The 27,771-nt window shown below is 33.6% G+C and overlaps 1 protein-coding gene across 2 annotated transcripts in view; it reads left to right on the forward strand.

Annotated features, from left to right (window-relative positions):
- Positions 1 to 27,771, forward strand: part of LOC100032444 (titin homolog) — a 281,885-nt gene that overhangs the window by 18,097 nt on the left and 236,017 nt on the right. For both annotated transcript variants that reach the window (XM_056797347.1, XM_056797346.1), the window contains exons 7-18: positions 3,938 to 4,228; positions 6,190 to 6,266; positions 10,342 to 10,577; positions 10,989 to 11,172; positions 16,078 to 16,313; positions 16,729 to 16,912; positions 19,519 to 19,604; positions 20,022 to 20,205; positions 23,030 to 23,265; positions 23,680 to 23,863; positions 26,692 to 26,927; positions 27,342 to 27,525. In XM_056797347.1, the coding sequence (XP_056653325.1) occupies positions 3,938 to 4,228; positions 6,190 to 6,266; positions 10,342 to 10,577; positions 10,989 to 11,172; positions 16,078 to 16,313; positions 16,729 to 16,912; positions 19,519 to 19,604; positions 20,022 to 20,205; positions 23,030 to 23,265; positions 23,680 to 23,863; positions 26,692 to 26,927; positions 27,342 to 27,525 (2,318 nt within the window). The remainder of the gene's footprint in view (positions 1 to 3,937; positions 4,229 to 6,189; positions 6,267 to 10,341; positions 10,578 to 10,988; positions 11,173 to 16,077; positions 16,314 to 16,728; positions 16,913 to 19,518; positions 19,605 to 20,021; positions 20,206 to 23,029; positions 23,266 to 23,679; positions 23,864 to 26,691; positions 26,928 to 27,341; positions 27,526 to 27,771) is intronic.

The raw sequence follows: 27,771 nt of genomic DNA on the forward strand, positions 1-27,771 counted from the left end.
CATGTTAGCCATTCTGCTAGATGTGAGGTGATACCTCAGAGTTGTTTTGATTTGCATCTCACTGATTGATTATAAGAGATTTAGATACTTTTTCATGTACTGATTAATAGTTTTGATTTCTTTATATGAAAACTGCCTATTCATGTCCCTTGCCCAGTTATCAATTGGAGAATGGCTTGATTTTTTGTACAATTGATTTAGCTCTTTGTAAACTTGAGTAATTAGACCTTTGTCAGAGGTTTTTGTCATGAAGATTTTTTCCCAATTTGTTATTTTCCTGTGAATTGTGGTGACATTGGTTTTGTTTGTGCAAAAACTTTTTAATTTGATGTAATCAAAATTATTGATTTTACATTTTGTGATTTTTTTCTAACTCTTGCTTTTCTAACTCTTTCCTTTCCCAAAGGCCTGCCATGTATACTATTCTGTGTTTGCCTAATTTACTTATCATTTCCTTCTTCATGTTCAAGTCATTCACCCATTCTGAGTTTATCTTGGTGTAGGGTGTGAGATGTTGATCCAAACTTAATCTCTCCCATACTGTCTTCCAATTTTCCCAGCAGTTTTGTTCAAATAGTGGGTTTGGGTCCCCAAAACTAGGGTCTTTGGGCTTATCAGAGACTGTCCTGCTGAGGTCACTTTCCCCAAGTCTATTCCACTGATTCTGCTTTCTGTCTCTTAGCCAATATCATATTGTTTTGATGTCCACTGCTTTATAGTATAGTTTGAGATCTGGGACTGCAAGGCCTCCTTCCTTCACATTCCCACCCCCACACTATTTCCCTGGATATCCTTGATCTTTTGTTCTTCCAAATGAACTTTGTTATGTTTTTTCCTAATTCAGTAAAACAGTTTTTTGGAAGTTCGATGGGTATGGCACTAAATAGATAACTTCGGGTAGGATGGTCATTTTTATGATGTTAACTCATCCAACCCATGAGCAGCTATTGTTTTTCCAATTGCTCAGTTCTAATTTTAATTTTGTGGAGAGTGTTTCATAGTTGTGTTCATATAGTTCCTGTGTTTGTCTCAGCAGATAGAATCCTAAGTATTTTATATTGTCTAAGGTGATTTTGAATGGAATTTCTCTTTCTAATTTCCTGCTTCTGAGATGTGTTGGAGATATATAGAAATGCTGATGACTTATTGGGGTTTATTTTGTATCCTGCAACTTTGCGAAAGTTGTTGATTATTTCTACTAGCTTTTTGGTTGATTCTCTAGGATTCTTTAAGTAGACCATCATGTCTTCTGCAAAGAATGATAGCTTGGTCTCTTCATTGCCAATTTTAATACCTTCAGTTTCCTTTTCTTCTCTGATTGCTACAGCTAGTGTTTCTAGTACAATGTTAAATAATAGAGGTGATAATGGGCATCCTTGTTTCACTCCTGATCTTATTGGGAATGCCTCTAGTTTATCCCCATTGCAGGTGATGTTGGCTGATGGTTTTAGATAAATACTGTTTGTCATTTTTAGGAAAGATCTATTCCTATACTTTCTAGTGTTTTCAATACAAAGGAGTGTTGCGTTTTGTCAAAGGCTTTTTCTCCATCTATAAGCATGTGATTTTTGTTGATTTGCTTGTTGATATGGTCAATTATGTGAATGGTTTTACTAATATTGAGCCATCCTAGCATTCCTTGTATAAATCCTACTGGGTCATAGTGAATAAGCCTCGTGATCACTTGCTGGAGTCTTTTTGCTAGTATCCTATTTAGGATTTTTGCATCAATGTTCAGTAAGGAGTTTTCTTTCTCTGGTTTTGATGTACCTGGCTTTGGAATCAGTACTCTATTTGTGTTATAAAAGGAATTTGGTAGAACTCCCTCTTCGCTTATTATGTCAAATAATTTGTATAATATTCGGATTAGCTGTTCTTTGAATGTTTGATAGAATGCTCTTGTGAATCCATCAGGCCCTGGGGAATTTTTTTTAGAGTTCTTTGATGGCTTGTTCCTTTTTATTGATATAGGATGATTTAAGAATTCTATTTCTTTTTCAGTTAATCTAGGCAATTTATATTTTTGTAAATATTCATCCATATCACCTCAATTACCATATTTGTTGCCATATAATTGGGCAAAATAGTTTTTAATGATTGCCTTAATTTCCTCTTCATTCGAGGAAATTTTTATCTATGATCATCCCTTTCATCTATCATCTCCCTGTTCATCTATGATACTGTTAATTTGGTTTTCTTTCCTTTTTAAAAATTATATTGACCAGGAATTTGTCTATTTTTTAATATCAGCTTCTAATCTTATTTATTAGTTTAATAGTTCTTTCACTTTCAATTATATTAATCTCCCTTAATTTTTAAGATCTCTAATTTAGTTTTCTTCTGGGGATTTTTTATTTGATCACTTTCAAGGTTTCTGATTTGCCTGTCCAATTCATTGACCTCTGCCCTCCCTAATATGTTAATACATGAACTCAAGGATATAAAATTTCCCCTGAATATCGCTTTGGCTGCATCCCATAGATTTTGAAAGGATGTCTCATCATTGTCATTTTTCTTCAATGAAATTAATTGTTTCTATGATTTGTTCTCTAAGTAACAATTTTGAAGAATCATATTATTTAATTTCCTATTAATTTTTAATTGACTCTCCATGTACCCTTACTGATTATTATTTTTATTGCATTATGATCTGAAAATTTCTGCATTTGTTTTTTATGTTTTTATGCCCTGGTACTGTTTAAATTAAATTAGTTTATCGACTAAAAGTATTATTTTTAGAGGTTTATTAAAGAATTAAGAATTAAAGAAAATACAAAATAAGAAAGCATGTGCTTAGGGCACAGAGCCCATTCACAGCCACTCACATCTTGCCTGCCTCTAGGGATACACTTAGAAGCTTAGACACTTAGACACTTAGAAGCAGAAGCAGAGACAGTCAAGTAGGAGGTACAGTCAGTTTAAATACAATTTTTGTTCTCAGCCTAGGTGGGAATTTAGGTGATATCATAGGGAATTGGGGGAACTGTCAAGGACTTCTGGGGATTGAAGTCTGGGGTTCAAATCTCCATTTTTACAGAACATGGTCAATCTTTGTGAATGCACCATGTTCTGGTGAAAAGAAGGTGTATTCCTTTTTGGTAAATAGTAAATGAGCACGTGTTTATCCCTTTTGTGCATAGTTTTTCTTATTTTTACTCTTTGAAAGTAGCATAATGTTAATCATGTCATGTTTGTGGAGGAAATATTTAAACTTGTCATTTTTATGCTAAATTTGTAGTGCATTTTTAAAGTTAAAAGACTAATCTTCAAGAAATTAGCTTATTCTAAAAAAATTCTAATCAAAAGTAATTTGAAAAAAAAAGTGACTGAAGGAATTCGAATTATGAGCATTTTTTATAGAAAAAACATTTTAGCATAGTGGGTAGAACTGTCCTCAAAGCCAAAAAGATGTGGTTTCAAACATTATCTCTGACACATCCTAGCTCTGTGAGCCTAGAAAAGTCACTTTGCCTCCAAGGGCCCTGGGCAAGTGTCTTCGAGGGTAAGTTGCCAGGAAGGTAGCAGCCTGCATGGGGAGAGGGAAGCTGCTCACTTGGGAATCCTTTGTGGAAGGAATGTCACAGGATCACTCTCTTTCCTAAACCGGAGTCATCTTCAAAGACAAATGCACTCAGTCTTTCTAAAGGGCCTTTCAAAAGACCTCTTTGTAAAGAAAGATTCTGAGAATATTTGTTGGGATGACCCAGGGATGAGAGATGAAGGAGGGCACAAGAGCTGGTCATCAAACAGTATGGAGAGGCTGAACAAATGAATAAACAAAAGAAAACAGTTGTTTTCCTCATCTCACCTAAGAGAGAAAAAATAGACCTAAATGTGGGTGGTAATTTGAGGAATGATCCTGTGAAAAACATGAAAGAAAGACTGTGTCGGGGAGAGCAAACTGAGAGGCTCATTAAGTTCATTCTTACCTTTTCAGTTCTTTCCAACTGGGAATGTCCCAGTACTTCTCAGAAAAATATGACTTCTAGCAGGTCCAAACTCACTCATTTTCATGGGAATCATCCTTGTGAATCAATGGCACTTACTCAACGTCAGTCGAGATCTTTAGGAGCTGGACCGTTTCCTTTACAAAAAGATGAAATCACTATACATGTAACAGAGACTGGGTCTCCACCTGGATTTGGGTTTGTGACTCCAGTAAGGATCACAGTCGCCCAGAGGCATTTGGATCCACCACGGCCTCTCACAAAAGAAGAAAGTGAAAAAGGTAATGAAAAGGCAGACAGAGTGAGCATTCTGAATTTGCCAGAGGTAGATTATTGGCTCACTTTATGACATTCCAATCTTTATTATTATTATAAGTAAATAAAATAAAGGGCAAAGTGATGAGATGACAAAATTCCCCACCTCTTTTTACTCTTCTCATGCTCTAGAACCCAGCAGATGTCTTTTTCAATAGGTAATTTGATTTTCCCCTCTAATCAGTGTGAAATATTCCAGCAACTCTTGAAAGGAGAGAGGGTTCTTTAGACTTTGGACCTGAACTAGTCTTCTCCTATTTTTTTTTGACATTTCAAATCTTAAACCATTGAACATTTCGGTTCACATCTAAAGTCTCCTTATGTGACTGGTTTTTCTTTTGTAAAATCATTAGGGGAAATGTTTTCGCTCTCTTCTCCTGAGCTAAGTATAATCAATTTAACTTTCACCAAATATTAAATTACCTAGTTAGTTGATGCTTCTTAGGAATGATTGCTATGACATCATTAATTTGAATGGCATGCAACCACCATACAAGCTCTACTGCCTTCTTTCTAATATCATTAGAATATCCATCAATTTTGATATTTTTTAAAATTCATGTTCATATGTATACATTGGTTTTGTTCCATATAGATTTCTTTGACCCAGGGTATATTCAGCCACCTCACAATCTAGAGATTCTACTAACCTTTTCCTCTCTGTGAGTTTCTTTCCATGTTAGGCTCTAGCTTTGAGGTGACTACAAGGGTCACATTGAAATTGGCTGCTGGAGTATTTATTATCTAATATTTTGTTTTCCTGTGTTCATGGCTTAATTGGAGGAACTTCTATAGATCGCATTCCTCCTGATTTCCTCATGCAACACGGCACCAAGAAAGAACCCTTTTTTCCCCTCTACTTCTTTGGAGTCAGTTCACACCAGTGGCTTCACATATTCAAATTTGGCTTTTAGTTTTCTCTGCATTTTGAAATAATCAGATTGATTCTGTGTCCTATAAAAGGATTAAAATTGAATTTGTACTCTTAAGTCATGATTTTTTGTCTTCCAATTTCATTCAAAAATTCATCTGGTTTGGTTCAGAAATCAATTCCCCTTCATAATTGTTTTTCTTTTCTTAATAAACAAAACCTGTTACCCTTGAAGGAGGCAGGTAGACCTAATGCAGTCTGGAGTCTAGAACCTCGATATGGCCATGCTGTCGTTCAGGGATATCTGATCAATAATCCATGGAAGCCTAGTCCACTATAACTCTTTTCTTGGACTTAATCAATAATCATTTCTTAGTTATAGGAGGGAAGGAGGGGTTGTTGCTAGTCCCTCGTTTCCAATTCCAGTGAGTCATTTGTCTACACCCCCATTAAGGTGGACATTCTGTTACCAATCACCTTTTTGAACTTACCTACCCAACTCCCTTCTTTGTTCTCTCCCAATTCCCAACAATATAGAAAGACTCATCCTCATGATCTGCTCTCATTGAGAAAGATAATTTATTGGTTACAGCTAGCCTAATTAATAAATTGATTATTCTCTTTCAGTTTGTTCATTTTTAAGGTCTTTTCTGGGTTCACTTTTTAAAAAAGTTTTTCCCATCTTATCATCAATATTGAACATTATTAGCTCTAGAGCAGAAAAGAGCTACAAGCTAGGCAATGGATGTTTTGTCTTGCCCAGGATTACACATCGAGGCTATATCTGAGGCTAGATTAAATATGTAAATAGTTCTTAAAAGATTCCTGTAATTTATTAAGCAAGGAGCATTTCACAAGAAAGGTAAAAGGTAGCAGGACGTTATAGAATGACCAGGTAGATCTTAAAATTAGTAAGATTGAAGTATATCATATCAGTTTTAAAAAGATTTCTATAGATCAATTATAGGATAGATATCATTACTGTTTTAAGAGGATTTCATTCAAATAAGAAAAGTAATTATAAATAAAATAACATTTTCCTGTGATATTACATAGATGCAACACAAAAATTGGACTTTAAAGGATCATCAGAGGAAAGCCAAAAAGGTTTTGATAAAAATCACCAGGAGCAGGTATGTAAAAAGATATTAAATTTCGGACTTTTTAATTTCTGCCAGAGGTGACCTCAGTACTTGAAGTTGCAGGGGCAGAACTCTCCTTCTTTGCTTATTCTGTCAAATATTTTGTATAATATTTGGGTTAGTTGTTCTTTAAATGTTTGATAGAATTCATTTGTGAATCCATCTGGACATGGGGATTTTTTCTTAGGGTGTTCTTTGATGGCTTGTTCAAATTCTTTTTCTGATATGGGGTTGTGTAGGTAATCTATTTCTTCCTCTGTTGGTCTAATCAATTTATTTCTGTAAGTATTCATCCATATCACTTAGATTGTCATATTTGTTGCCATATAATTGGACATAATAGTTTTTAATGATTGCCTTAATTTCCTCTTCCTTAGAGGTAAGGTTTCCCTTTTCATCTTGGATACTGTCAATTTGCTTTTCTTCTTTCCTTTTTTAATTAGACTGACCAGTACTTTGTCTATTTTATTTGTTTTTTCAAAGTACCAGTTTCTAGTCTTATTTATTAAATCAATAGTTCTTTGACTTCAATTTTGTTAATTTCTCCTTCAATTTTTAGGATCTCTAATTTAGTCTTCATCTGAGGATTTTTAATTTGTTCACTTTCTAGTTTTTTTTTTTAATTGGGAAGCCCAAATCATTGACCTCTGCTCTCCCAAATTTGTTAATATATGAACTCAAGGATATAAATTTCCACCTGAGAACTGCTTTGGCTGCATCCCATAGATTTTGAAAGAATGTCTAATCATTGTCATTTTCTTCAATGAAATTATTAATTGTTTCTATGATTTCTTTTTTGACTAACCAGTTTTGGAGAATTGTATTGTTTAATTTCCAATTAATTTTTGATTTACCTCTCCATGTACTCTTACTAATTATTATTTCCATTGCATTGTGATCTGAGAAGGTGGAATTTATTATTTCTCCTCTTTTACACTTGTTTGCAATGTTTTTATGCCCTAATACATGGTCAATCTTTGTGAATGTACCATGTGCTACTGAAAAGGTGTATTCCTTTTTGTCCCTATTTAATTTTCTCCACATATCTACTAACTAATTTTTCTAAGAATTCATTCACTTCTCTTACCTCTTTCTTGTTTATTTTTTTGGTTTGGTTTATGTAGTTCAGATAGAGGAAAGTTCAGGTCTCCCACTAGTATAGTTTTTCTATCTATTTCATCATTGAGCTCCACTAGTTCCTCCTTTAGAAATTTGTATGCTATGCCATTTGGTGTATAAATGTTGAGTATGGATATTGTCTATTCTGCCTTTTATCAGGATGTAATTACCTTCCCTATCTTTTAACTAGATTTATTTTTACTTTGGCGTTGTCAGATATCACGATTGCAACTCCTGCCTTCTTTTTATCAGTTGATTCCCAATAGATTTGGCTCCATCCTCTTATTTTCACCCTTTGCGTATCTACCTTCCTCATGTGTGTTTCTTGCAGACAGCATATGGTAGGGTTTGGGATTCTAATCCACTCTGCCATTTGCTTGCATTTTATGGGTGAGTTCATTGATACATTTTACAGTTGTTGTTTTTGAAAAAGTGAGAGAAACAAGAATCAGTTCTATTAAAGATGAAAGAGGTCAATATACTACTAATGAAGAAGAAATTTAAGTAATCATTCAGAGTTATTTTACTCAATTATATGAAAATATATTCATCAAAGTAAAAGAGAAGAATATTTACAAAAAAAGTTATCTAATTATCAAAGCAAGAAATAGAATTCTTAAGTCAACTGATTTGAGAAAACAAAATCAAACAAGCCATTAATGCACTTCCTAAGAAAAAAGTATCAGAAACAGATGGATTTAAAATTTATTCTACGAAACATTTCAGGTCCAAATAAACCATATATTAAACAAGTTATTTGAAACAGCAGAGAAAGAAGGAGTTCTACCAAACTTCTTCTATGAAACAATTATAATGCTGATGCCTAAACCAGGAACAACAAACAGAGAAACCAAACCAGAAGAAGAAAATTAAAGATCAATCTCAATAATGAATGTGGATGAAAAATTCTTAACAAAATACTAGCTACACTGTGAATGAACATGATTTATATTGGGAATGAAGGGATGGTTTAATATAAGTAAAATTATCAACATTATAAAAATATCAGTAAGAAATGTAATAAAGAAGTTGATTAAATCAATAGATACAGAAAAGACCCTTGGAAAAACTGAACTCATTCCTATTAAAAATCATTTAAAAGCATATGTATAAATGCATATTTTCTTTAAGATGATGTGAAGAATCTCTCTAAAATCATTAGTAAATATTATCCCTAATGGGGAGAAGATGGAAGTCTTCCCAATAAGGTCATGAGTGAAACAAGGATGCTCATTATCACCAATTTTATCTAACATAGCGTTAGAAATGTTCCCAATAGCAATAAGAGAGAAAAGAAACCAAAGGAATCAGAATGAACAAAAAGAAATAAAACTGCCTTTGATAATTGTATGATAGTATACGTAGAAAATCACAGAAATATAAGTAAGAGGTTAGTTGAAAGTATAAATGATGTTACCAAAGTATTAGAATATAAAATAAATCCACATAAATCAACAGCATTTAAGTATTACTGACTGTGCTACAAGAAGAGATAGAAAGAGGTACTCCACTTAAAATAATCACAGGTAGAATTTGGGAGAATATCTGCCAAATCTCCTTCCCCCAACAAAACAGGAACCACATGAAAAGAATTATAAAATCCCCTTTACACAACTTCAGATTTAAATAAATGGAGAAACTTTACTTGTTTGTGGATGGACAAAGCCAATATAAGTAAAATGACAGTCCTACATGAACTAAACTACTTATTCAATGCAATCCCTATTAAATTACCCAAAAATGTTTTGTAGAATTAAAAAAAACATATAGAAGAATAAAGATAAAGAATATCAAAGGAATTAATGTGAAAGGAAAACATAAAAGAATGTGTAGCAGTTCCATATTTCAAATTATATTATAAAGCAAGAATAATGAAAAATATCTGGTATTGGCTAAGAAATAGGAAGGGTGACCAGTGGAACAGAACAAACATAACACAAAGAGCAGCAAAAGATTGTATTAACCTGATATTTGGCAAAACCAACCATCCAAGATTTTGGGAAAATAAATCAGTATTTGATAAAAATTGCTAGGATAAATGGAAATGACTTTGGCAGAAACTAGATAATAAACCAATAGCTTATACAGTTCACTAAGATAAGATCAAAATGATTATGTGATCCAGTATTACTGGGTTTGTTTCCCATGAAGTTCAGGAAAAGAGCAAAGGAAACCATGCACTCCAGAATCTTTCTTACAGCCTAATTTATGGAGGCAAAGAGCTGGAAACTGAGTGGATGCTCATAAATTGGAGAATGGTTAAAATTGTTTTTGGAATAGGATTGTGATGTACGACTACTCTACCAAGAGAAACAATGAACAGACTGATTTAAAAAAAACTAAACCTGGGAAGAACTATATAAGATAATGGATGGTGAAATGAGTATAAGCAGGAGAAAACTTATACACAGAAAAAGAACTAATACTGAAAGAATGACCTGAAAAAAGTTCCACTGTAGGTCTTTACTTTTGTCTGCTTATTTGGGGAAAGGTGACAACATGAAAAAGGGATGAGAAAAAAATGAGGTAAACATCAAACCACTGTTCAAAAGTTAAAGCAATTGTTTCTCCTTTCAAACAAAACTTCTAAAATGTGTCTAATCTTTTTTTTCTTTCCAAAGTTAAAAAATGAGAATAATAGAGAATAATAGAGATATTTTGGTGTATATTTCAGAACATAAGAACTATCAAGTTATAATGGATAGTGAACCAGGAAAACCTAATTTCAAGTCCTGCTTCTAAAATAATAAACAAACCATTTCAGATTTCAGGGTTCTAGACAATTGTATAATCAGAAATGACTAAGAAGATGCTGACCAGAAGTAGTAGAGAGTTTTCTAGGAGCTATGGGTTTTAGTTAAATCACAGGCCTTAGACTTCTACCTAAATAAGTTCAAATTTTTTTTTAAATGAAATAATTATACCAAATACTATGATTTCCACTTAGGTTGAAGAGCAAAAAAACAAGCCTCAACACAATGAAATGGAAACACTGGTGGAAGATATTGAAGAAAAATTACCTGAAGATAAAATGACTGAAAAAGTTAATAAGTGGGCATTTAATGTAAAGAGTCTTCAGAGCAATAGAAGTGAAGAGAATAAAATTCCTGGGGAAGAAATTCCAAAAATGATCGTTTCTTCTTCCAATGGATCTTCAGTACCCCTGCACCATCAATCAATGTGGTAAGTTTCTGAAAATCATTCAATGGAATATTTCACAATAATGGTCTCTTTGCTCTGCAAATATGGATTCAGATTCATTGTACATTAACTTCAATCTTGGCTGGTATTTGTTTGTTTTTTGCCAAGAAAGAAATAAAAACTCATGTATTCAAATTATGTAGACACAGACACAAACACACACATATAAATGTATAAATGACTTTCAATTGGTTGTATTCTGAAAATTGTAGAACAGCATGTGTCAATCACTCAATAGAAAGAGTTTCTTGACAGTGAAAGTCTACATGAATATGTTTCCCCTCATAAAAGTCAACTATGTTTCTTTAGAAGCCCAGACAAATTTAGCTAAATAGGATGACAATCTTGATTTTTACTCAATTGTTTTTCCTAAATCAAGCACTTTTCCTCTAGGTTTCCATTGGGAATAGAGGAAGAAAAGCAATTGAAGGCAGATATGCCTCTCAAAACAATCAGAGAACAAATAAGGAAAAAAGAAAAATTATCCAATAAAGATATGGAGAGGAAACGATCATTGGAACCACCTATAGAAGCTTGGGCCATAGAACCAAGACCAGGAGGAAATAACTTGACACAGGTAAAATGGAAATTTAGAGTCAGTATTTCCATCTTTGCTTGATAGGGAATATGAATCGATTTCCTGGGCAACAGCAGGTCAATAGTTGGAAAGTTGTATTCATGCTACGAAATGAGTGGCTCTTAGGTGGAGAATAATTCAGTTGGGTTCAATGCTACATGAATGTAGGTTCATGTATATACCTAGAAAAATAAAGTTGTCTCTATTTTTAGCATTCAAGTGCACTGTTGCAAGGTCTATAACCATGAAGAAGATAAGATAACATACACTTGCAGTCACAATTAGAGAAGAATAAGATTTAGAAGGTATTAAAATAGACAATGAAGAGACCAAGTTATCCCTCTTTGCAGATGATCTGATGGTCAACTTAAGGAATCCTAGAGAATCAACTAAGAAACTAGTGGGAAAAAATCAGCGATGTAAACACAGTTGCAGGATAGAAAATAAACCCACACTAATCATGAGCATTTCTATATATTCCCAACACATCTCAACAGCAAGAGTTCAAAAGAGGAATTTCCTTTAAAATCACCCTGGACAATCCAAAATATTTAGAAATATATTTGCCAAGACAAACAAAGTATTATATATAAACAACTCTGAAACACTTTCCACACAATCAAAACTAGATATAAGTGATTGAGAAAACATTAATTGTTCATTGACGGGATGAGTTAAAATAATAAAAATGACAATCCTACACAAATTAACTTCCTTAATCAGTGCCATACTTATCAAACTACCAAGAAACATTTTCACTGAATTAGAAAAAAACCATAACAAAGTTCAAGTAGATGAACAGAAGATCAAGAATACCAAGAGAAATGATGAAAAACAAATGTGAAGGATGGGTGGCTAGCATTACTAGAGCTTAAACTGTATTATAAAGCAGTGGTCTTCGAAACAATTTGGTACCAAGAGAGACAGAGGACAAGATCAGTGGCACAGACTTAGAAAAACTTACCTCAGCAGTCCAGTGAATGATGAACCCCCAAAGTCCAAGTTTCAGGACAATTTCTGAATAAAAATATACTCTTTGACAGAAACTGCTGGGAAAATTGGAAAACAGTATCAGAGAGATGAGCATCTCACAGTCTACACCAAGATAATCTCAGAATGGATAAATGATTGAATGTAAAAAGGAAACTATAAGTAAATTAGGTGAACACACAAGAGTATACATGTCAGATCTTCAGGAAAGGAAAAATATCAAGACCAAGCAAGAGTTAAGCAAAATTGCAAATTGAAAGATAAATAAATTTGATTATATTGAATTAAATTAATTTTAAAAATTAAAAGGTTTTTTTGTACAAACAAAAACCTTTTAATAGGATCTAAATATTCAAATATATAAAGAGTTAAATCAGTTGTACAAAAAAAACCAAGCCATTTTCCAGTTGATAAATCAACAAGGGACATGAAAGGCTATTTTCAGATGAAGAAATCAAAATTATCAATAAGCACATGAAAAAGTGTTCGAAATCATTTATCAATAGAGAAATGCAAATCAAAACAACTCTTAGGTGCCCCCCACCTTGCATCTTATAACAGCAAAGGAAAGTCATAAATGTTGGAGGGGATTTATAAAATAGAGACATTAATGCACTGCTGGGCGAGTTGTGAATTGATCCATCTATTGTAGATGGCAATTTGGAACTGTGCCCAAAGGTCTTTTAAAACCTGTTGGCCCTTTACAACATCCAGGCTTATACCACAAAGACATTATTATCATCTTTTGGATCAGTTATAATTGTGTGGCAAGTGCTTTCTAGTTGAGTTCATTTAATTCCTATGTTTGTCCTGAAAGATATTTTCAATTACCTCGAGTGATTTGAAATGAAGTTTCTCTTCCTGCTGATTTGTGTTGAAAACAAATAGAAATGCTGATGATTTATATGGCTTTTTTTATCCTGTAACTTTGCTAAAGTTGTTGGTTATTTCCAGTAGCTTTTGAGTCCATTCAATATGATTCTTCAGGTACAGCTTCACATTGTCTGCAAAGATTGATAGTTGAGTCTTCTCTGTGCCTATTGTAATCCCTTCCATTTATTTTTCTTCTCTAAATTGTTACAGTGATTTCTAGTGTTTCTAGTACAATATTAAAAATAGAGGTGATCATGGACAACCTTTCTCCACTGCTGATCTCATTGGGAAGGTTTCAAACTTCTCCCAATTGCAGATGACAATTACTGATGGTTTTAGATATATATACACTTTATTATTTTAGGAAAGGTTCATATATTCCTATCCTATGCAATTTGTAACTCAAAAATTATATTCATTATTATAGTAATTAGAATAACCATTCACAGGAACAGCATGGATTAATAAGTGGTATAAGATGATATTGAAAAAAAAAAAGAAAAGGTGAGGGGGGAATTGAAGATGACACCAAGAGAAACTTGAAGAAATAAGATAAATAGGTTAATCTATACCACAAAAAGAGGCACATGTGAAGGGGAGGGGAAGAATACTATGATAAGAAGGAGGGGAAGAATGCTAATAGATAATACCCAAACCTTAGTCACAGTGAAACCAATTTTGAGAAGGAAGAGCATCTAGATCCATTGGGGTATTGACTTCAATCTTACCCTGCAGGGAAAGTGAGGAGGGAAATCTAAGGTGGGGGGGGAGGTAAGGAGTAAAAGGTAGGGAAAGAGAGAGAGGGTGGGGGAAGAAACTTAAAAGACCCTAAAAACAAAAGAAGGGAACCAAAATGGAGGGGGCATAAAGGGAAGTATTTTACATGTGGGGTATAGGGGCCTGATTAAAACAAACCACTGGTTTAAAAGGATATAGCAAAAGAAGAAAGGACAGAACTAGGAGAAGATATCAAAATGCTGGGGAATACACAAGTGGCAATCATAACATTGAATATAAATGGGATAACCTCACCCGTCAAATGAAAACAAATAGGAGAGTGGATTAGAATCCAAAATCTTGCAGGTAGACACGCACAAGGTTAGAATTAAGGGATAGAGTAAAATCTATTGGGCCTCAACTGATAAAAAGAAGGCAGGATTTGCAATCATGATATCTGACAAAGTTAAACTAGATCCAATGAAAAGGGATAGGGAAGGTAACTACATCCTGATAAAAGGCTGTATAAACAATGAGGAAATATCAGCAATAAACATGTATGCACCAAATGGGATAGCATCCAAGTTTCTAAAGGAGAAACTAGTGGAGTTGAAGGAGGAAATAAATAGTAAAACTATGCTAGTGGGAGATCTGAAATTTCCTCCATCAAATCTAGATGGATCAGTTTTTAAAAAATAACTAGGAAATAAGTAAGGAGTGTGAATGAAATCTTAGAAAAAATAGAGTTAATAGGTATATGCAGAAAAAAAATAGGGACCAAAAGGAATACACCTTCTTTCCAGCAGCACAAGGCACATTCACAAATATTGACCATGTACTAGAGCATACAAACATGGTAAACAAATGTAGAAAAGCAGAAATAATTAAATGCAACATTTTCAGATCATAATGCAGTAAAAATAATAAGGTAAGTATATATATATATATATATATATATATATATAAGTAAAGGTACATGGAGAGCCAATTGGAAATTAAATAATATGATTCTACAAAATCAGTAAAAGAACAAAGAGAAACAATGAACAATTTCATTGAAGAAAATTACAATGATGAGATAATCTTTCAAAATCTTTGGGATGTAGCCAAAGCAGTACTCAGGGGAAATTGATATCTTTGTGTTAATATGTTAACAAATTAGGGAAGGAAGAGGTCAATGAATTGGACATGCAACTCAAAAAACTTGAAAGTGAACAAATCAAAAATCCCCAGAAGCAAATTAAATTAGAGATCCTAAAAATCCTAAAAAAAGGGGGGGGAGTAATTTAAAAAATCAAGACTGAAAGAAGCATTGCATTAATAAGACTAGAAGGTGGTATTTTTTAAAAAACAAACAAAATAGACAAAGTACTGGTCAATATAATACAAAAAAGGAAAGAAGGAAACCAAATTAACAGTATCATAGATGAAAAGGGAAACCTCACCTCAAATGAAGAGGAAATTAAGGCAGTCATTAAAAACTATTTTCCACAATTGAATGGCAAAAATTTGGTAATCTAGGTGATATGGATGAATATTTACAAAAATATAAATTTCCTAGATTAATAGAAGAAGAAATAGAATTCTTAAATAATCCCACATCAGAAAAAGAAATTGAGCAAGCCATCAAAGAACTCCCTAAAAAAATCCCCAGGGCCTGTTGAATTCACAAGTGAATTCTATCAAACATACAAAGAACAACTAATCCCAATAGTATACAAAATATTTGACATAATAAGCAAAGAGGGAGTTCTACCAAATTCCTTTTATGACACAAATATGGTACAGATTCCAAAGGCGGGCAGGACAAAAACAAGAAAGAAAACTATAGACCAATATCTGTAATAAACATAGATGCAAAAATATTAAATAGAATACTAGCAAAAAGACTCCAGCAATTGATCAATAGGGTTATTCAATATGATCAGGTGGGCTTCATACCAGGAATGCAAGGATGGTTCAATATTAGGAAAACCACCCATATAACTGATCATGCCAAGAAGAAAACCAATAAAACTTACATGATTATCTCAATAGATGCAGAAAAAACCTTAAACAAAATACAACACTCATTCCTAATGAAAACAAAAGGAACACAGATTTTCAAGCCTCGCTTCTGGTATAATTAACTAACCATTTAACAATTCAGGGTCCTAGGCAACCTTACAACCAGGACTAGCTAAAAATATGCTGAACAGCGGCAGTAGGGAGTTTTGTAGGAGCTTTGGGTATTAGTTCCATCATGGATCTTATATTTGTACCTAAAAAATTTTCACTGTTTTGAAAAAAAAAATAATTATACCAATTCCTATGACTTCCTTTTAGGAAGAAGAGCAAAACAACAAGCCTCGACAAAATGAAATGGAAACACTAGTGGAATATATTGGAAAAACATTACCTGAAGATGAAATGACTGTCAAAGATAATGAGCTGGAATTTAATGTATGGAATCATCATAGCAATAAAAGAGTGGAGAATAAAATCACTGAGACAGAAACTCCAAAAATGACTGTTTCTTATTCCAAGGAAAGTTCAATACCAGTATACCATCAATCAGTATTGTAAGTTTCTGAAAATCATTCAATGGAGTATTTCACAAAAAGGTCACTGCTCAGAAAATCTGGATTCAGATTCAGTGTACATTAACATCAGTCTTGGCAGGTTTTTATTTCTTTGTTTTTATGCCAAGAAAGAAATAAAAATGAAAGTGTGCATACATATCTACACACACACAAACACACCCATATGAAAGTAAAAATGACCATCAAATTGTCATATTCTGGAAATTGTACAGCAGGAGCTACCAGTAACTCAGTAGAAAGTGTTTCTTGACAGTGATTGTCTACATGAATCTATTCTGCCTCACCAAAAATAATAATTTTGTTTTTTTAGAAGTCCAGACAAATTTAGCTAAATAGGATGACAGTCTTGGTTTCTACACAACTGATTTTCCTAAAACAAGCACTTTTCCTCTAGCTTCCCAATGAGAAAAGAGAAAGAAAAGCAATTGAGGACAGGAATGACTCTTAAAGAAATCAGAGAACAAAGAAAAAGAAGAGAAAAATTATATAGGAACTATATGGAGGCGATGCAGTCATGGGAAGTGGATGAACAATCTTGGTCTAGAGAACCAAAACCAGGAGGAAATAATTTGACACAGGTAAATTGAAAATTTACAGTCAGTATTTCCATCTTTTCTTGATAGAGAATATGAATCAGTTTCCTGGGTGTGAGCAGCTGAATTCTTGGAAAGCTTTTATTTGTGCTAAAAAGTTCAGTGGCTGTTAGGTGGAGTATAATTCAGTTAGGTGCAATGCTACATGAATGTAGATTCATATGTATATATATATATATGTGTGTGTGTGTGTGTATCAAGAAATATAAAAACGTCTCTATTTTAAACATTTGAGTGCACTCGGGCAAGGTCTATAACCATGGAGAAGATAAGATCATATGCACTTGCAGTCACAATTAGAGGAGAAAAAGAAATGCAAGGTATTAAAATAAACAATGGGGAGACCAAGTTATCCCTCCTTGCAGATGATCTGATGGTCCCCTTAAGGAATCCTAGAGAATCAACTAAGAAACTAGTGGAAATAAAAACCAGTGATGTTAACACAGTTGCAGGATATAAAGTAAACCCACATAAATCATCAGCATTTCAATGTATTCCCAACACATTTCAGCAGCAAAAGCTAGAAAGAGAAATTTACTTAAAAATCACCCTGGACAATCCAAAGTATTTAGAAATCTTTTTGCCAAGACAAATAAGGGAATTATATGAACACAACTATGAAACACTATCTACACAATCAAAACTAGATATATAACAATTAGGAAAATATTAATTGCTCATCAATGGATGAGTTAAAATAATAAAAATGATAATCCTACACAAATGAATTTATTTAGTCAGTGCTGTACCTATCAAACACCCAAGAAACTTTTTGACTATATTAGACAAAAACTATAATAAAGTTCACCTAGATGAGGAAAAGATCAAGAATACCAAAAGAATATCTGAAAAACATGGGAAGCATGGGTGGCTAGAATTACCAGATCTTAAACTGTACTATAAAACAATGGTCTTCAAAACAATTTAGCACCAAGAGAGGGAGGAGAAGATCAGTGGAGTACACTTAGAATATCTTACCTCAGCAAACCAGTGAACGATAAACCCCAAAAAGTCCTGGTTTCAGCATGATTTCAGGATAAGAATTTGCTATTTAACAAAAACTGCTGGAAGAGTTGGATAACAGTATCAGAGAGATTAGGTTGATATCAACATCTGACTTCCTACACCAAGATAAACTTAGAATGGGGGAATGATGGATTGTAGAAAGAAAACTATAAGTCAATTAGGTGAACACAAAAGAGTATATCTGTCAGATCTCTGGGAAAAGAAAAATTGGAAGACCAAGCAAGATTTAGACAAAATTACAAAATGCCAAATGAATAAATATGATTACATTAAATTACAAAGGGTTTGTACATATGGAACCAAAGGAACCAAAATTAGAAGAGAAGCAATGAATTGGGGAAAAATCTTTCAAACAAAATAATTTAGCCATGGTCTAATTACTCAGGTATCTAAGGAGTTAAGTCAGTTGTACAAAAAAAATCAAGCCATTTCCAATTGAAAAATGAGCAAGTGACATGAATGGCAATTTGCCAATGAAGAAATCAAAACTATTTGTAGGCATATTGAAAAGTGTTCAACATCATTTATAATTACAGAAATGAAGTGTAAATCATTCCCCTCTGAGGGGAACATCTCCTAGCATATTGGATAATGTGAGAACAAAGGAAATTAATAAATTTCAGGTGATTAGTAAAATGGGGACATTAATGCATCGCTGGTGGAGTTGTGAATGGATCCAACTATTGTAGAAGGCATTTTGGAACTATGCCCAAAGGGCTTTAAAAGCCTGTTTGCCCTTTCTGTCATATAACACCTGGATTTATACCCCAAAAAAATTATTACTATTAATAATATATGTCTTGTCCTAACCAGGAACTATATTTGTGTGGATATAGTTATAATGGTGTGAAAAGGGCTTTGTAGATGAGTTCATATGATTCCTATGTTCATTCTAGAAGATATTCTCAATGGCCTAGAGTGATTTGAAATGAAGTTTCTCTTGCTGCTTAGTTATGTCGAAAATAAATAGAAATGCTAACAATTCATATGGCGTTAATTTTTCATCCTGCAACTTTGCTAAAGTTGTTGGTTATTTCCAGAAGCTTTTGAGTTCATTCTTTCCATTCTTCAGGTAGTGCATCACATCGACTGCAAAGAGTCAGAGTTTGGTGTCCTCGGTGCCTATTTTAATCTCTTCATTTCTTCTTCTCTAAATTGTTGCTGTGAGTGTTTCTAGTACAATGTTAAAAAATAGAGGTGAGAGTGGGCATCCTTGCTACACTGCTGATCTCATTGGGAAGATTTCTAACTTCTGCCCAGAGCAGAAGATAATTACAGATGGTTTTAGATAGAGATTCCTTATGATTTTTAGGAAGGGTTCATATATTCCTATCCTTCCTAGTGTGTTCAGGAGTATTCTCTCTGCTTCTTAAAGGGAAAAAGTGACAATATGAAAAAAAGGATGAGAAAGCAAAATGAGGAAAAAACCGAGCCACTGTTTCAAATGTAGAAGCTAGTTTTTCTCCTTTCAAACAAAACATCTAAAAATGTATTGTTATTCTTTCCAAAGGTGAAAAAAATTAAAAGAATATAGAATATTATTGATACTTGTTTGTATATTTCAGAACCTACGTGCTGTGGAAGAAACCCCCAAAATGACCATTTCTTCTTCCAAGGAATCTTCAATATCTGAGTACCATCGTTTCATGTGGTAAGTTTCTGAAAATCATTCAATGGAGTATTTCACAGTAAAGTCACTTTGCTCAGAAAATCTGGATTCAGTTTCATTGTACATTAAATTCATTCTTTGCTGGTTTCTGTTGGCTTGTTTTTTGCCAAGAAAGAAATAAAAACCCAAGTATGCATACATATGTACACACACCTACACAAAGCCATATGAATGTATCAATGACCTTCAATTTTTTATATTCTAGAAATTGTAGAGCAGCAACAACCAATAACTCAGTAAAAAGTCTTTCTAGACACTGAACGTCTACATGAATCTATTTTGCCTCACAAAAAAAAAATGAATTTTGGTTTTTAGAAGTCCAGACAAATTTAGCTAAATAGGATGACAGTCTTGGTTTCTACTCAACTGTGTTTCCTAAAACAAGCACTTTGCATCTAGGTTCCTACTGAGAAAAGAGGAAAAAAAGCAACCGGAGGCAGACATGCCTCTGAAAACAATCAGAGAACAAATAAGGAGAGAAGAAAAATTATCTAGTAAAGAAGTGGAGAAGAAACAGTCATTGGAAGTGGCTGAACAAAATCAGGCCAGAGAACCAAGACCAGGAGGAAATAATTTGACACAGGTAAATGCGAAATTTAGAGTCAGTATTTCCATCTTTTCTGGATAGGGAAAATGAATCAGTTTCCTGGGAGTGAGCAGGTCAATGGTTGGAAAGTTTAATTCCTGCTACATAGTTTAATGGCTGTTAGGTGGAGAATAATTCAGTTGGGTTCAATGCTACATGAATGTAGGTTCATGTATATATCTAGAAAAATAAAGGTGTTTCTATTTTTAACATTCGAGTGCACTGTTGCAAGGTCTATAACCATGGAGAAGATAAGATGACATACATTTGCTGTCACAATTAGAGAAGAATAAGAATTGGAAGGTATTAAAATAGACAATGAGGAGACCAAGTTATCCCTCTTTGCAGATGATCTGATGGTCCACTTAATTAATCCTAGAGAATCAACTAAGAAACTAGTGGGAAAAAATCAGCGATGTTAACACAGTTGCAGAATATAAAATAAACCCACATTAATCATGAGCATTTCTATATATTCCTAACACATCTCAGTAGCAAGAGTTTGAAAGAGAAATTTCCTTTGAAATCCCACTGGACAATCCAAAATATTTAGAAATCTCTTTGCCAAGAAAAACGAGGGAATTTTATGAACACAACTATGAAACACTTTCTACATAATCAAAACTATATATAAACAATTGGGAAAACATTAACTGCTCATCGATGGGATGGGTTAAAATAATAAAAATGATAATCCTACACAAATGAATTTATTTAGTAAGTGCCATAACTATCAAACTCCCAAGAAACTATTTGACTATATTAGAAAAAAACTATAACAAAGTTCACCTAGATGAGGAAAAGAACCAGAATACCAAGAGAAAAGATGAAATACAAGGGAAGGATGGGTGGCTAGAATTACCAAGTCTTAAAGCAATGGTCTTCAAAACAATTTAGTACCAAGAGTGGGAGGAGAAGATCAGTGGAATAAACTTAGAATATCTTGAATGATAAACCCCAAAACACCAGGTTTCAGGATGATTTCAGGATAAGAATCAGCTCTTTTACAAAAACTGCTGGGAAAATTGGAAAACAGTATCATAGAGATTAGGTTGATATCAACATCTGACACCCTTCCCCATGATTAACTCAGAATGGGTGAATGATGGATTGCACAAAGGAAACTATAAGTAAATTAGGTGAACACAAAAGAGTATACCTGTCAGATCTCTGGGAAAGGAAAAATTTCAAGACCATGAAAGAGATAGACAAAATTAAGAAATATATAAATGAATAAATTTGATTACATTAAATTAAAATGTTTTTGTACAAACAAATAAAAAGCAAATTAGATGAGAACCAATGAATTGGGAAAAAATTCATAGAAAAAATCCTTTATAAAGGATCTAATTAGTCAAATATCTAAGGAGTTAAGTCAGTTGTACAAAAAACTAAAACCATTTTCCAATTGAAAACTGAGCAAGTGACATGAATGGCAATTTTCAGATGAACAAATCAAAACTATATGCATATGGAAAAGTGTTCTCAATCATTTATAATTAGAGAAATAAAGTGCAAATCAAATCCCCTCTGAGGTATCACCTCTTATAGAATATCGGCTAATGTGAGAACAAAGGAAAGACATAAATTTTGCAGGGGATGTGTAAAATGGAGACGTTAATGCACTGCTGGTGGAGTTGTGAATGGATCCAACTATTGTGGATGTCAAGGTGGAACTATGCCCAAAGGGCTTTAAAAGCCTGTAGGCCCTTTGATCCAGTCATACAACAGAAGGGCTTATATCCCAAAGAGATTATTACTTTCATTATTATTATATGTCTTGTCCTACCCAGGAGCATGTCATGTTCTCTCCATTTGTTAGGATTTAGTTATACTTGTGTGAAAAGGGCTTTGTAGATGAGTTCATATGATTCCTATGTTCATCCTAGAAGATATTTTCGATTGCCTAGAATTATCTGAAAAGAAGTTTCTCTTGCTGCTGAGTTATGTCGACAATAAATAGAAATGCTAATGATTTATATGGCTTTAATTTTTCATCCTGCAACTTGCTAAAATTATTGGTTATTTTCACGAGCTTTTGAGTTCATTCTTTCAATTCTTCGGTTAGAGCATCACATCGACTGCAGAGAGTTAGAGTTTGGTCTCCTTGGTCCTATTTTAATCCCTTCCATTCCTTGTTCTTCTTTAAATTGTTGCTGTGAGTGTTTCTAGTACAATGTTAAAAATAGAGGTGAGAGTGGGCGTCCTTGCTTCAATGCTGATCTCTTTGGGAAGATTTCTAACTTTTCCCCTTTGCAGATAATAATTCCTGATGGTTTTAGATATATATGCTTTATGATTTAGGGGAAGGGTTCATATATTCCTATTCTTCCTAGTGTTTTCAGGAGTATTCTCTCTGCTTCTTAAAGGGAAAAAGTGACAATATGAAAAAAAGATGAGAAAAAAAATGAGGAAGATGGCGAGGCACTGTTTCAAATGTTGAAACAAGTTTTTCTCCTTTGAAATAAAACATCTAAAAATGTATTATTTTTCTTTCCAACATTGAAAAAATTAGAAGAATGTAGAATACTATAGATACTTCTGCATATATTTCAGAACCTACATGTTATCCAAGTATATTGGCTATTGAGAAAGGAACACCTATTTTCCAGTACTACTTCAGCTAAAATAAAAAAATCGTTTACCATTTCAGGATCCTAGGCTACTGTACAAACAGAATTAGCTAAAAAGTTACTTAACAGAAGCAGTAGAGTACTTTTTTGGAGGTCTGGGTTTTATTTCCAACATAAACCTTATCTTTGTACATAAATAAATTCACTTTAAAAAAATAATTATACCAAGTTTTATAATTTCTTTTTAGGTTAAAGAGGAAAAGAACAAGTCTAAACACAATGAAATGGACACACCACTGGACGGATTTGGAGAAAAACTACCTGAAGATAACATGACTGTCAATTTTAATAAGCTGCCATTTAATGTAAAGGATCATCATGGCAATGAAAGTGAGGAGAATAAAATCCCTGTGGAAGAAACTCCAAAACTGACTGTTCCTTCTTCCAAGGAATCTTCAATACCTGTGCTCCATCGTTTCATGAGGTAAGTTTCTGAAAATCATTCAATGGAGTATTTCACAGTAAGGTCACTTTGCTCTGAAAATGTGGTTTCAGATTCATTCTACATTAATGTCAGACTTGGCTGCTTTTTACTTGTTTGTTTTTTGCCAAGAAAGAAATATAAACCCAAGTATGCTCCTTATGTATACACATATACACACAATCATATGAATGTATAAATGACCATCAGTTTGTTCTATTGTGGAACTTGTTGGGCAGCTGCTATCAATAACTCAGTTGAAAGTCTTTCTGCTCAGTGAATGTCTACATCAATCTGTTCTGCCTCACAAATAAATGAATTTTGTTTTTTTAGAAGCCCAGACAAATTTGATGAAATAAGATGACAGTCTTGGTTTCTACTCAACTATGTTTCCTAAAACAAGCACTTTGCATCTAGGTTCCCACTGAAAAAAGAGAAAGAAAAGCAATCGAGAGCAGGTATGCCTCTTAAAACAATCAGAGAACAAATAAGAAGAAAAGAAAAATTATCCAGTAAAGAAGTGGAGAAGAAACAGTCATTGGAAGAGCCTGAACAATCTCAGACCACAAAACTAAGACTGGGAGAAAATAATTTGACACAGGTGAATTGGAAAATTATAGTCAGTATTTCCATCTTTGCTTGATAGAGAATATGAATTGGTTTCCTGGGTGTGAGCAGCTGAATGCTTGGAAGGCTTATATTCCTGCTACAAAAGTTCAGTGGCTGTTAGGTAGAGTCTAATTCAGTTGGGCTCAATGCTACATGAATGTAGGTCATGTATATATCAAGAAATATAAAGGTGCCTCTATTTTTAACATTTGAGTGCACTATTGCAAGGTCACTAACCATGGAGAACATAAGATGACATGCATTTGCTGTCACAATTAGAGGAGAATAAGAAATGAAAGGTATGAAAATAGACAATGAGGAGACCAAGTTATCCCTCTTTGCAGATGATCTGATGGTCCACTTAATTAATCCTAGAGAATCAACTAAGAAACTAGTGGGATGAATCATTGATGCTAACAAAGATGACAGATATAAAATAAACCCACATAAATCATCAGCATTTCTATGTATTCCCAACACATCTCAGCAGCAAAAGCTAGAAAGAGAAATTTCCTTTAAAATCACCCTGGACAATCCAAAATATTTAGAAATCTATTTGCCAAGAAAAACGAGGGAATTTTATGAACACAACTATGAAATTCTATCTACAAAATCAAAACTAGATACAAACAATTGGTAAAACATTAATTGCTCATCGATAGGATGAGTTAAAATATTAAAAATGACAATGCTACACAAATGAATTTATTTAGTCACTGCCATACCTACCAAACTCCCAAGAAACTTTTTGACTATATTAGGAAGAAAACAGTAACCAAGTTCACCTAGATGAGGAAAAGATCAAGAATGCCAAGAGAATAGATGAAAAACATGGGAAGGGTGGGTGGGTAGAATTACCGGATCTTAAAACAATGGTCTTCAAAACAATTTAGTGTAGCAAGGGAGGGAGGAGAAGATCAGTGGAATAGACTTAGAATATCTTACCTCAGCAAACCAGTGAATGACAAACGCCAAAAAGACCTGGTTTCAGAATGATTTCAGGATAAGAATCAGCTCTTTAACAAAAACTGCTGGGAAAGCTGGAAAAACAGTATCAGACAGATTAGGTTGATATCAACATCTGACTTTCTACACCAAGATAAACTTAGAATGGGTGAATGATGGATTTCAAAAAGGAAAGTATAAGTAAATTAGGTGAACACAAAAGAATATACCTGTCAGATCGCTGTGAAAGGGAAAATTTCATGACAAAGCAACAGCTAGACAAATCATTACAAAATGTCAAATGAATAAATTTGATTACATTAAATTAAAAAGGTTTTGTACAAATGAAACCAAAGGAACCAAAATTAGAAGGGAAGCAATGAATTGAGAAAAAAAATCTTTAAAAGTAAATCCTTGGACAAGGCTCTAAATACTCCAATATCTAAGGAGTTAAGTAAGTTGTGCAAAAAATCAAGCCATTTTCCAATTGAAAAATGAGCAAGTGACATGAATGGCAATTTTCCAATGAAGAAATCAAACCTATAGATAGGCATATTCAAAAGTGTTCTAAATCATTTATAATTAGAGAAATGAAGCTCAAATCAAATCCACTCTAATATGAGAGCAAAGGAAAGTCATAAATTTTGCAGGGGATTAGTAAAATGGGGACATTAATGTACTCCTGGTGGAGTTGTGAATGAATCCAACTATTGTAGAAGGCAATTTGGAACTATGCTTTAAAAGCCTGTTTACCCTTTGATCAGTCATAGAAGAGCTGGGCTTATACCCCAAAGAGATGATTACTATTATTATTTTAATATGTCTTGTCCTACCAAGGAGCATGTAATATTCTCTCCATTTGTTAGGAATTAGTTATAATTCTGTGAAAAGGGCTTTGTAGCTGAGCTCATATAATCCTAGGTTCATCCTAGAAGATAGTTTCGATTGCCTAGAGTGATTTGAAATAAAGTTCCTCTTGCTACTGTGTTGTGTCGACAATAAATAGAAATACTGATGATTTATGTGGCTTTATTTTTTCATCCTGCAACTTTATTTACTAAAGTTGGTGGTTATTTCCAGGAGCTTTTGAGTTCATTCATTCCATTCTTCAGGTAGATCATCACATTGACTGAAAAGAATGAGACTTTCATCTCCTCGGTGCCTATTTTAATCCCTTCCTTTTCTTCTTCTTTAAATTGTTGCTGTGATTGTTTCTAGTACAATGTTAAAAAAATTAGAGGTGAGAGTGGGCATCCTTGCTTCATTGCTGATCTCATTGGGAACATTTCTAACTTCTCCCCATTGCAGATGACAATTACTGATGGTTTTAGATATATATGCTTTATGATTCTTAGGAAGGAGTCATATATTCCTATCCTTCCTAGTGTTTTCAGGAGGATTCTGACTGCTTCTTAAAGAGAAAAAGTGACAATATGAAAAAAAAGGATGAGAAAACAAAATGAGGAAGAAAACGATCCACTGTTTCAAATGTTGAAGAAAGTTTTTCTCCTTTCAACAAAACATCTAAAAATTTGTATTGTTATTCTTTGCAAAGGTGAAAAAATTAGAATACAGAATACTATGGATACTTGTTTGTATATTTCAGAACCTAAGAGCTATCCACATATACTGGATATTGAGCAAGGAACAACTACTTTCAAGTCCTGCTTCTGTTATAATTAACAAATCATTGAACATTTCAGGGTTCTAGGCAACTCTGCAATCAGAAGTAGCTAAAAAGATGCTGACCAGTGGTGGTAGGGATGTTTCTAGGAGCTCTAAGTTTTAGCATCAACATAGATGATATTTTAGTACCTTAATAAATTCGCTTTTTAAAAAAAATAATTATACAAAAATCCTATGATTTCCTTTTAGGTTGAAGAGGAAGAGAACAAGCCTCAACACAGTGAAATGGAAATGCCACTGGACGGATTTGGAGAAAAACTACCTGAAGATAACATGACTGTCAATTTTAATAAGCTGCCATTTAATGTAAAGGATCATCATGGCAATGAAAGTGAGGAGAATAAAATCCCTGCGGAAGAAACTCCAAAACTGACTGTTCCTTCTTCCAAGGAATCTTCAATACCTGTGCTCCATCGTTTCATAAGGTAAGTTTCTGAAAATCATTCAATGGAATATTTCACAGTAAGGTCACTTTGCTCTGAAAATGTGGTTTCAGATTCATTCTACATTAATGTCAGACTTGGCTGCTTTTTACTTGTTTGTTTTTTGCCAAGAAAGAAATATAAACCCAAGTATGCTCCTTATGTATACACATATACACACAATCATATGAATGTATAAATGACCATCAGTTTGTTCTATTGTGGAACTTGTTGAGCAGCAGCTATCAATAACTCAGTTGAAAGTCTTTCTGCTCAGTGAATGTCTACATCAATCTGTTCTGCCTCACAAATAAATGAATTTTGTTTCTTTAGAAGCCCAGACAAATTTGATGAAATAAGATGACAGTCTTGGTTTCTACTCAACTATGTTTCCTAAAACAAGCACTTTGCATCTAGGTTCCCACTGAAAAAAGAGAAAGAAAAGCAATCGAGAGCAGGTATGCCTCTTAAAACAATCAGAGAACAAATAAGAAGAAAAGAAAAATTATCCAGTAAAGAAGTGGAGAAGAAACAGTCATTGGAAGTGGCTGAACAATCTCAGACCACAAAACTAAGACTGGGAGAAAATAATTTGACACAGGTGAATTGGAAAATTATAGTCAGTATTTCCATCTTTGCTTGATAGAGAATATGAATTGGTTTCCTGGGTGTGAGCAGCTGAATGCTTGGAAGGCTTATATTCCTGCTACAAAAGTTCAGTGGCTGTTAGGTGGAGTCTAATTCAGTTGGGCTCAATGCTACATGAATGTAGGTTCATGTATATATCAAGAAATATAAAGGCGTCTCTCTTTTTAACATTTGAGTGCACTATTGCAAGGTCACTAAC

Source organism: Monodelphis domestica, chromosome 5 (genome assembly GCF_027887165.1).
Source record: "Monodelphis domestica isolate mMonDom1 chromosome 5, mMonDom1.pri, whole genome shotgun sequence".
Classification (NCBI taxonomy): domain Eukaryota; kingdom Metazoa; phylum Chordata; class Mammalia; order Didelphimorphia; family Didelphidae; genus Monodelphis; species Monodelphis domestica.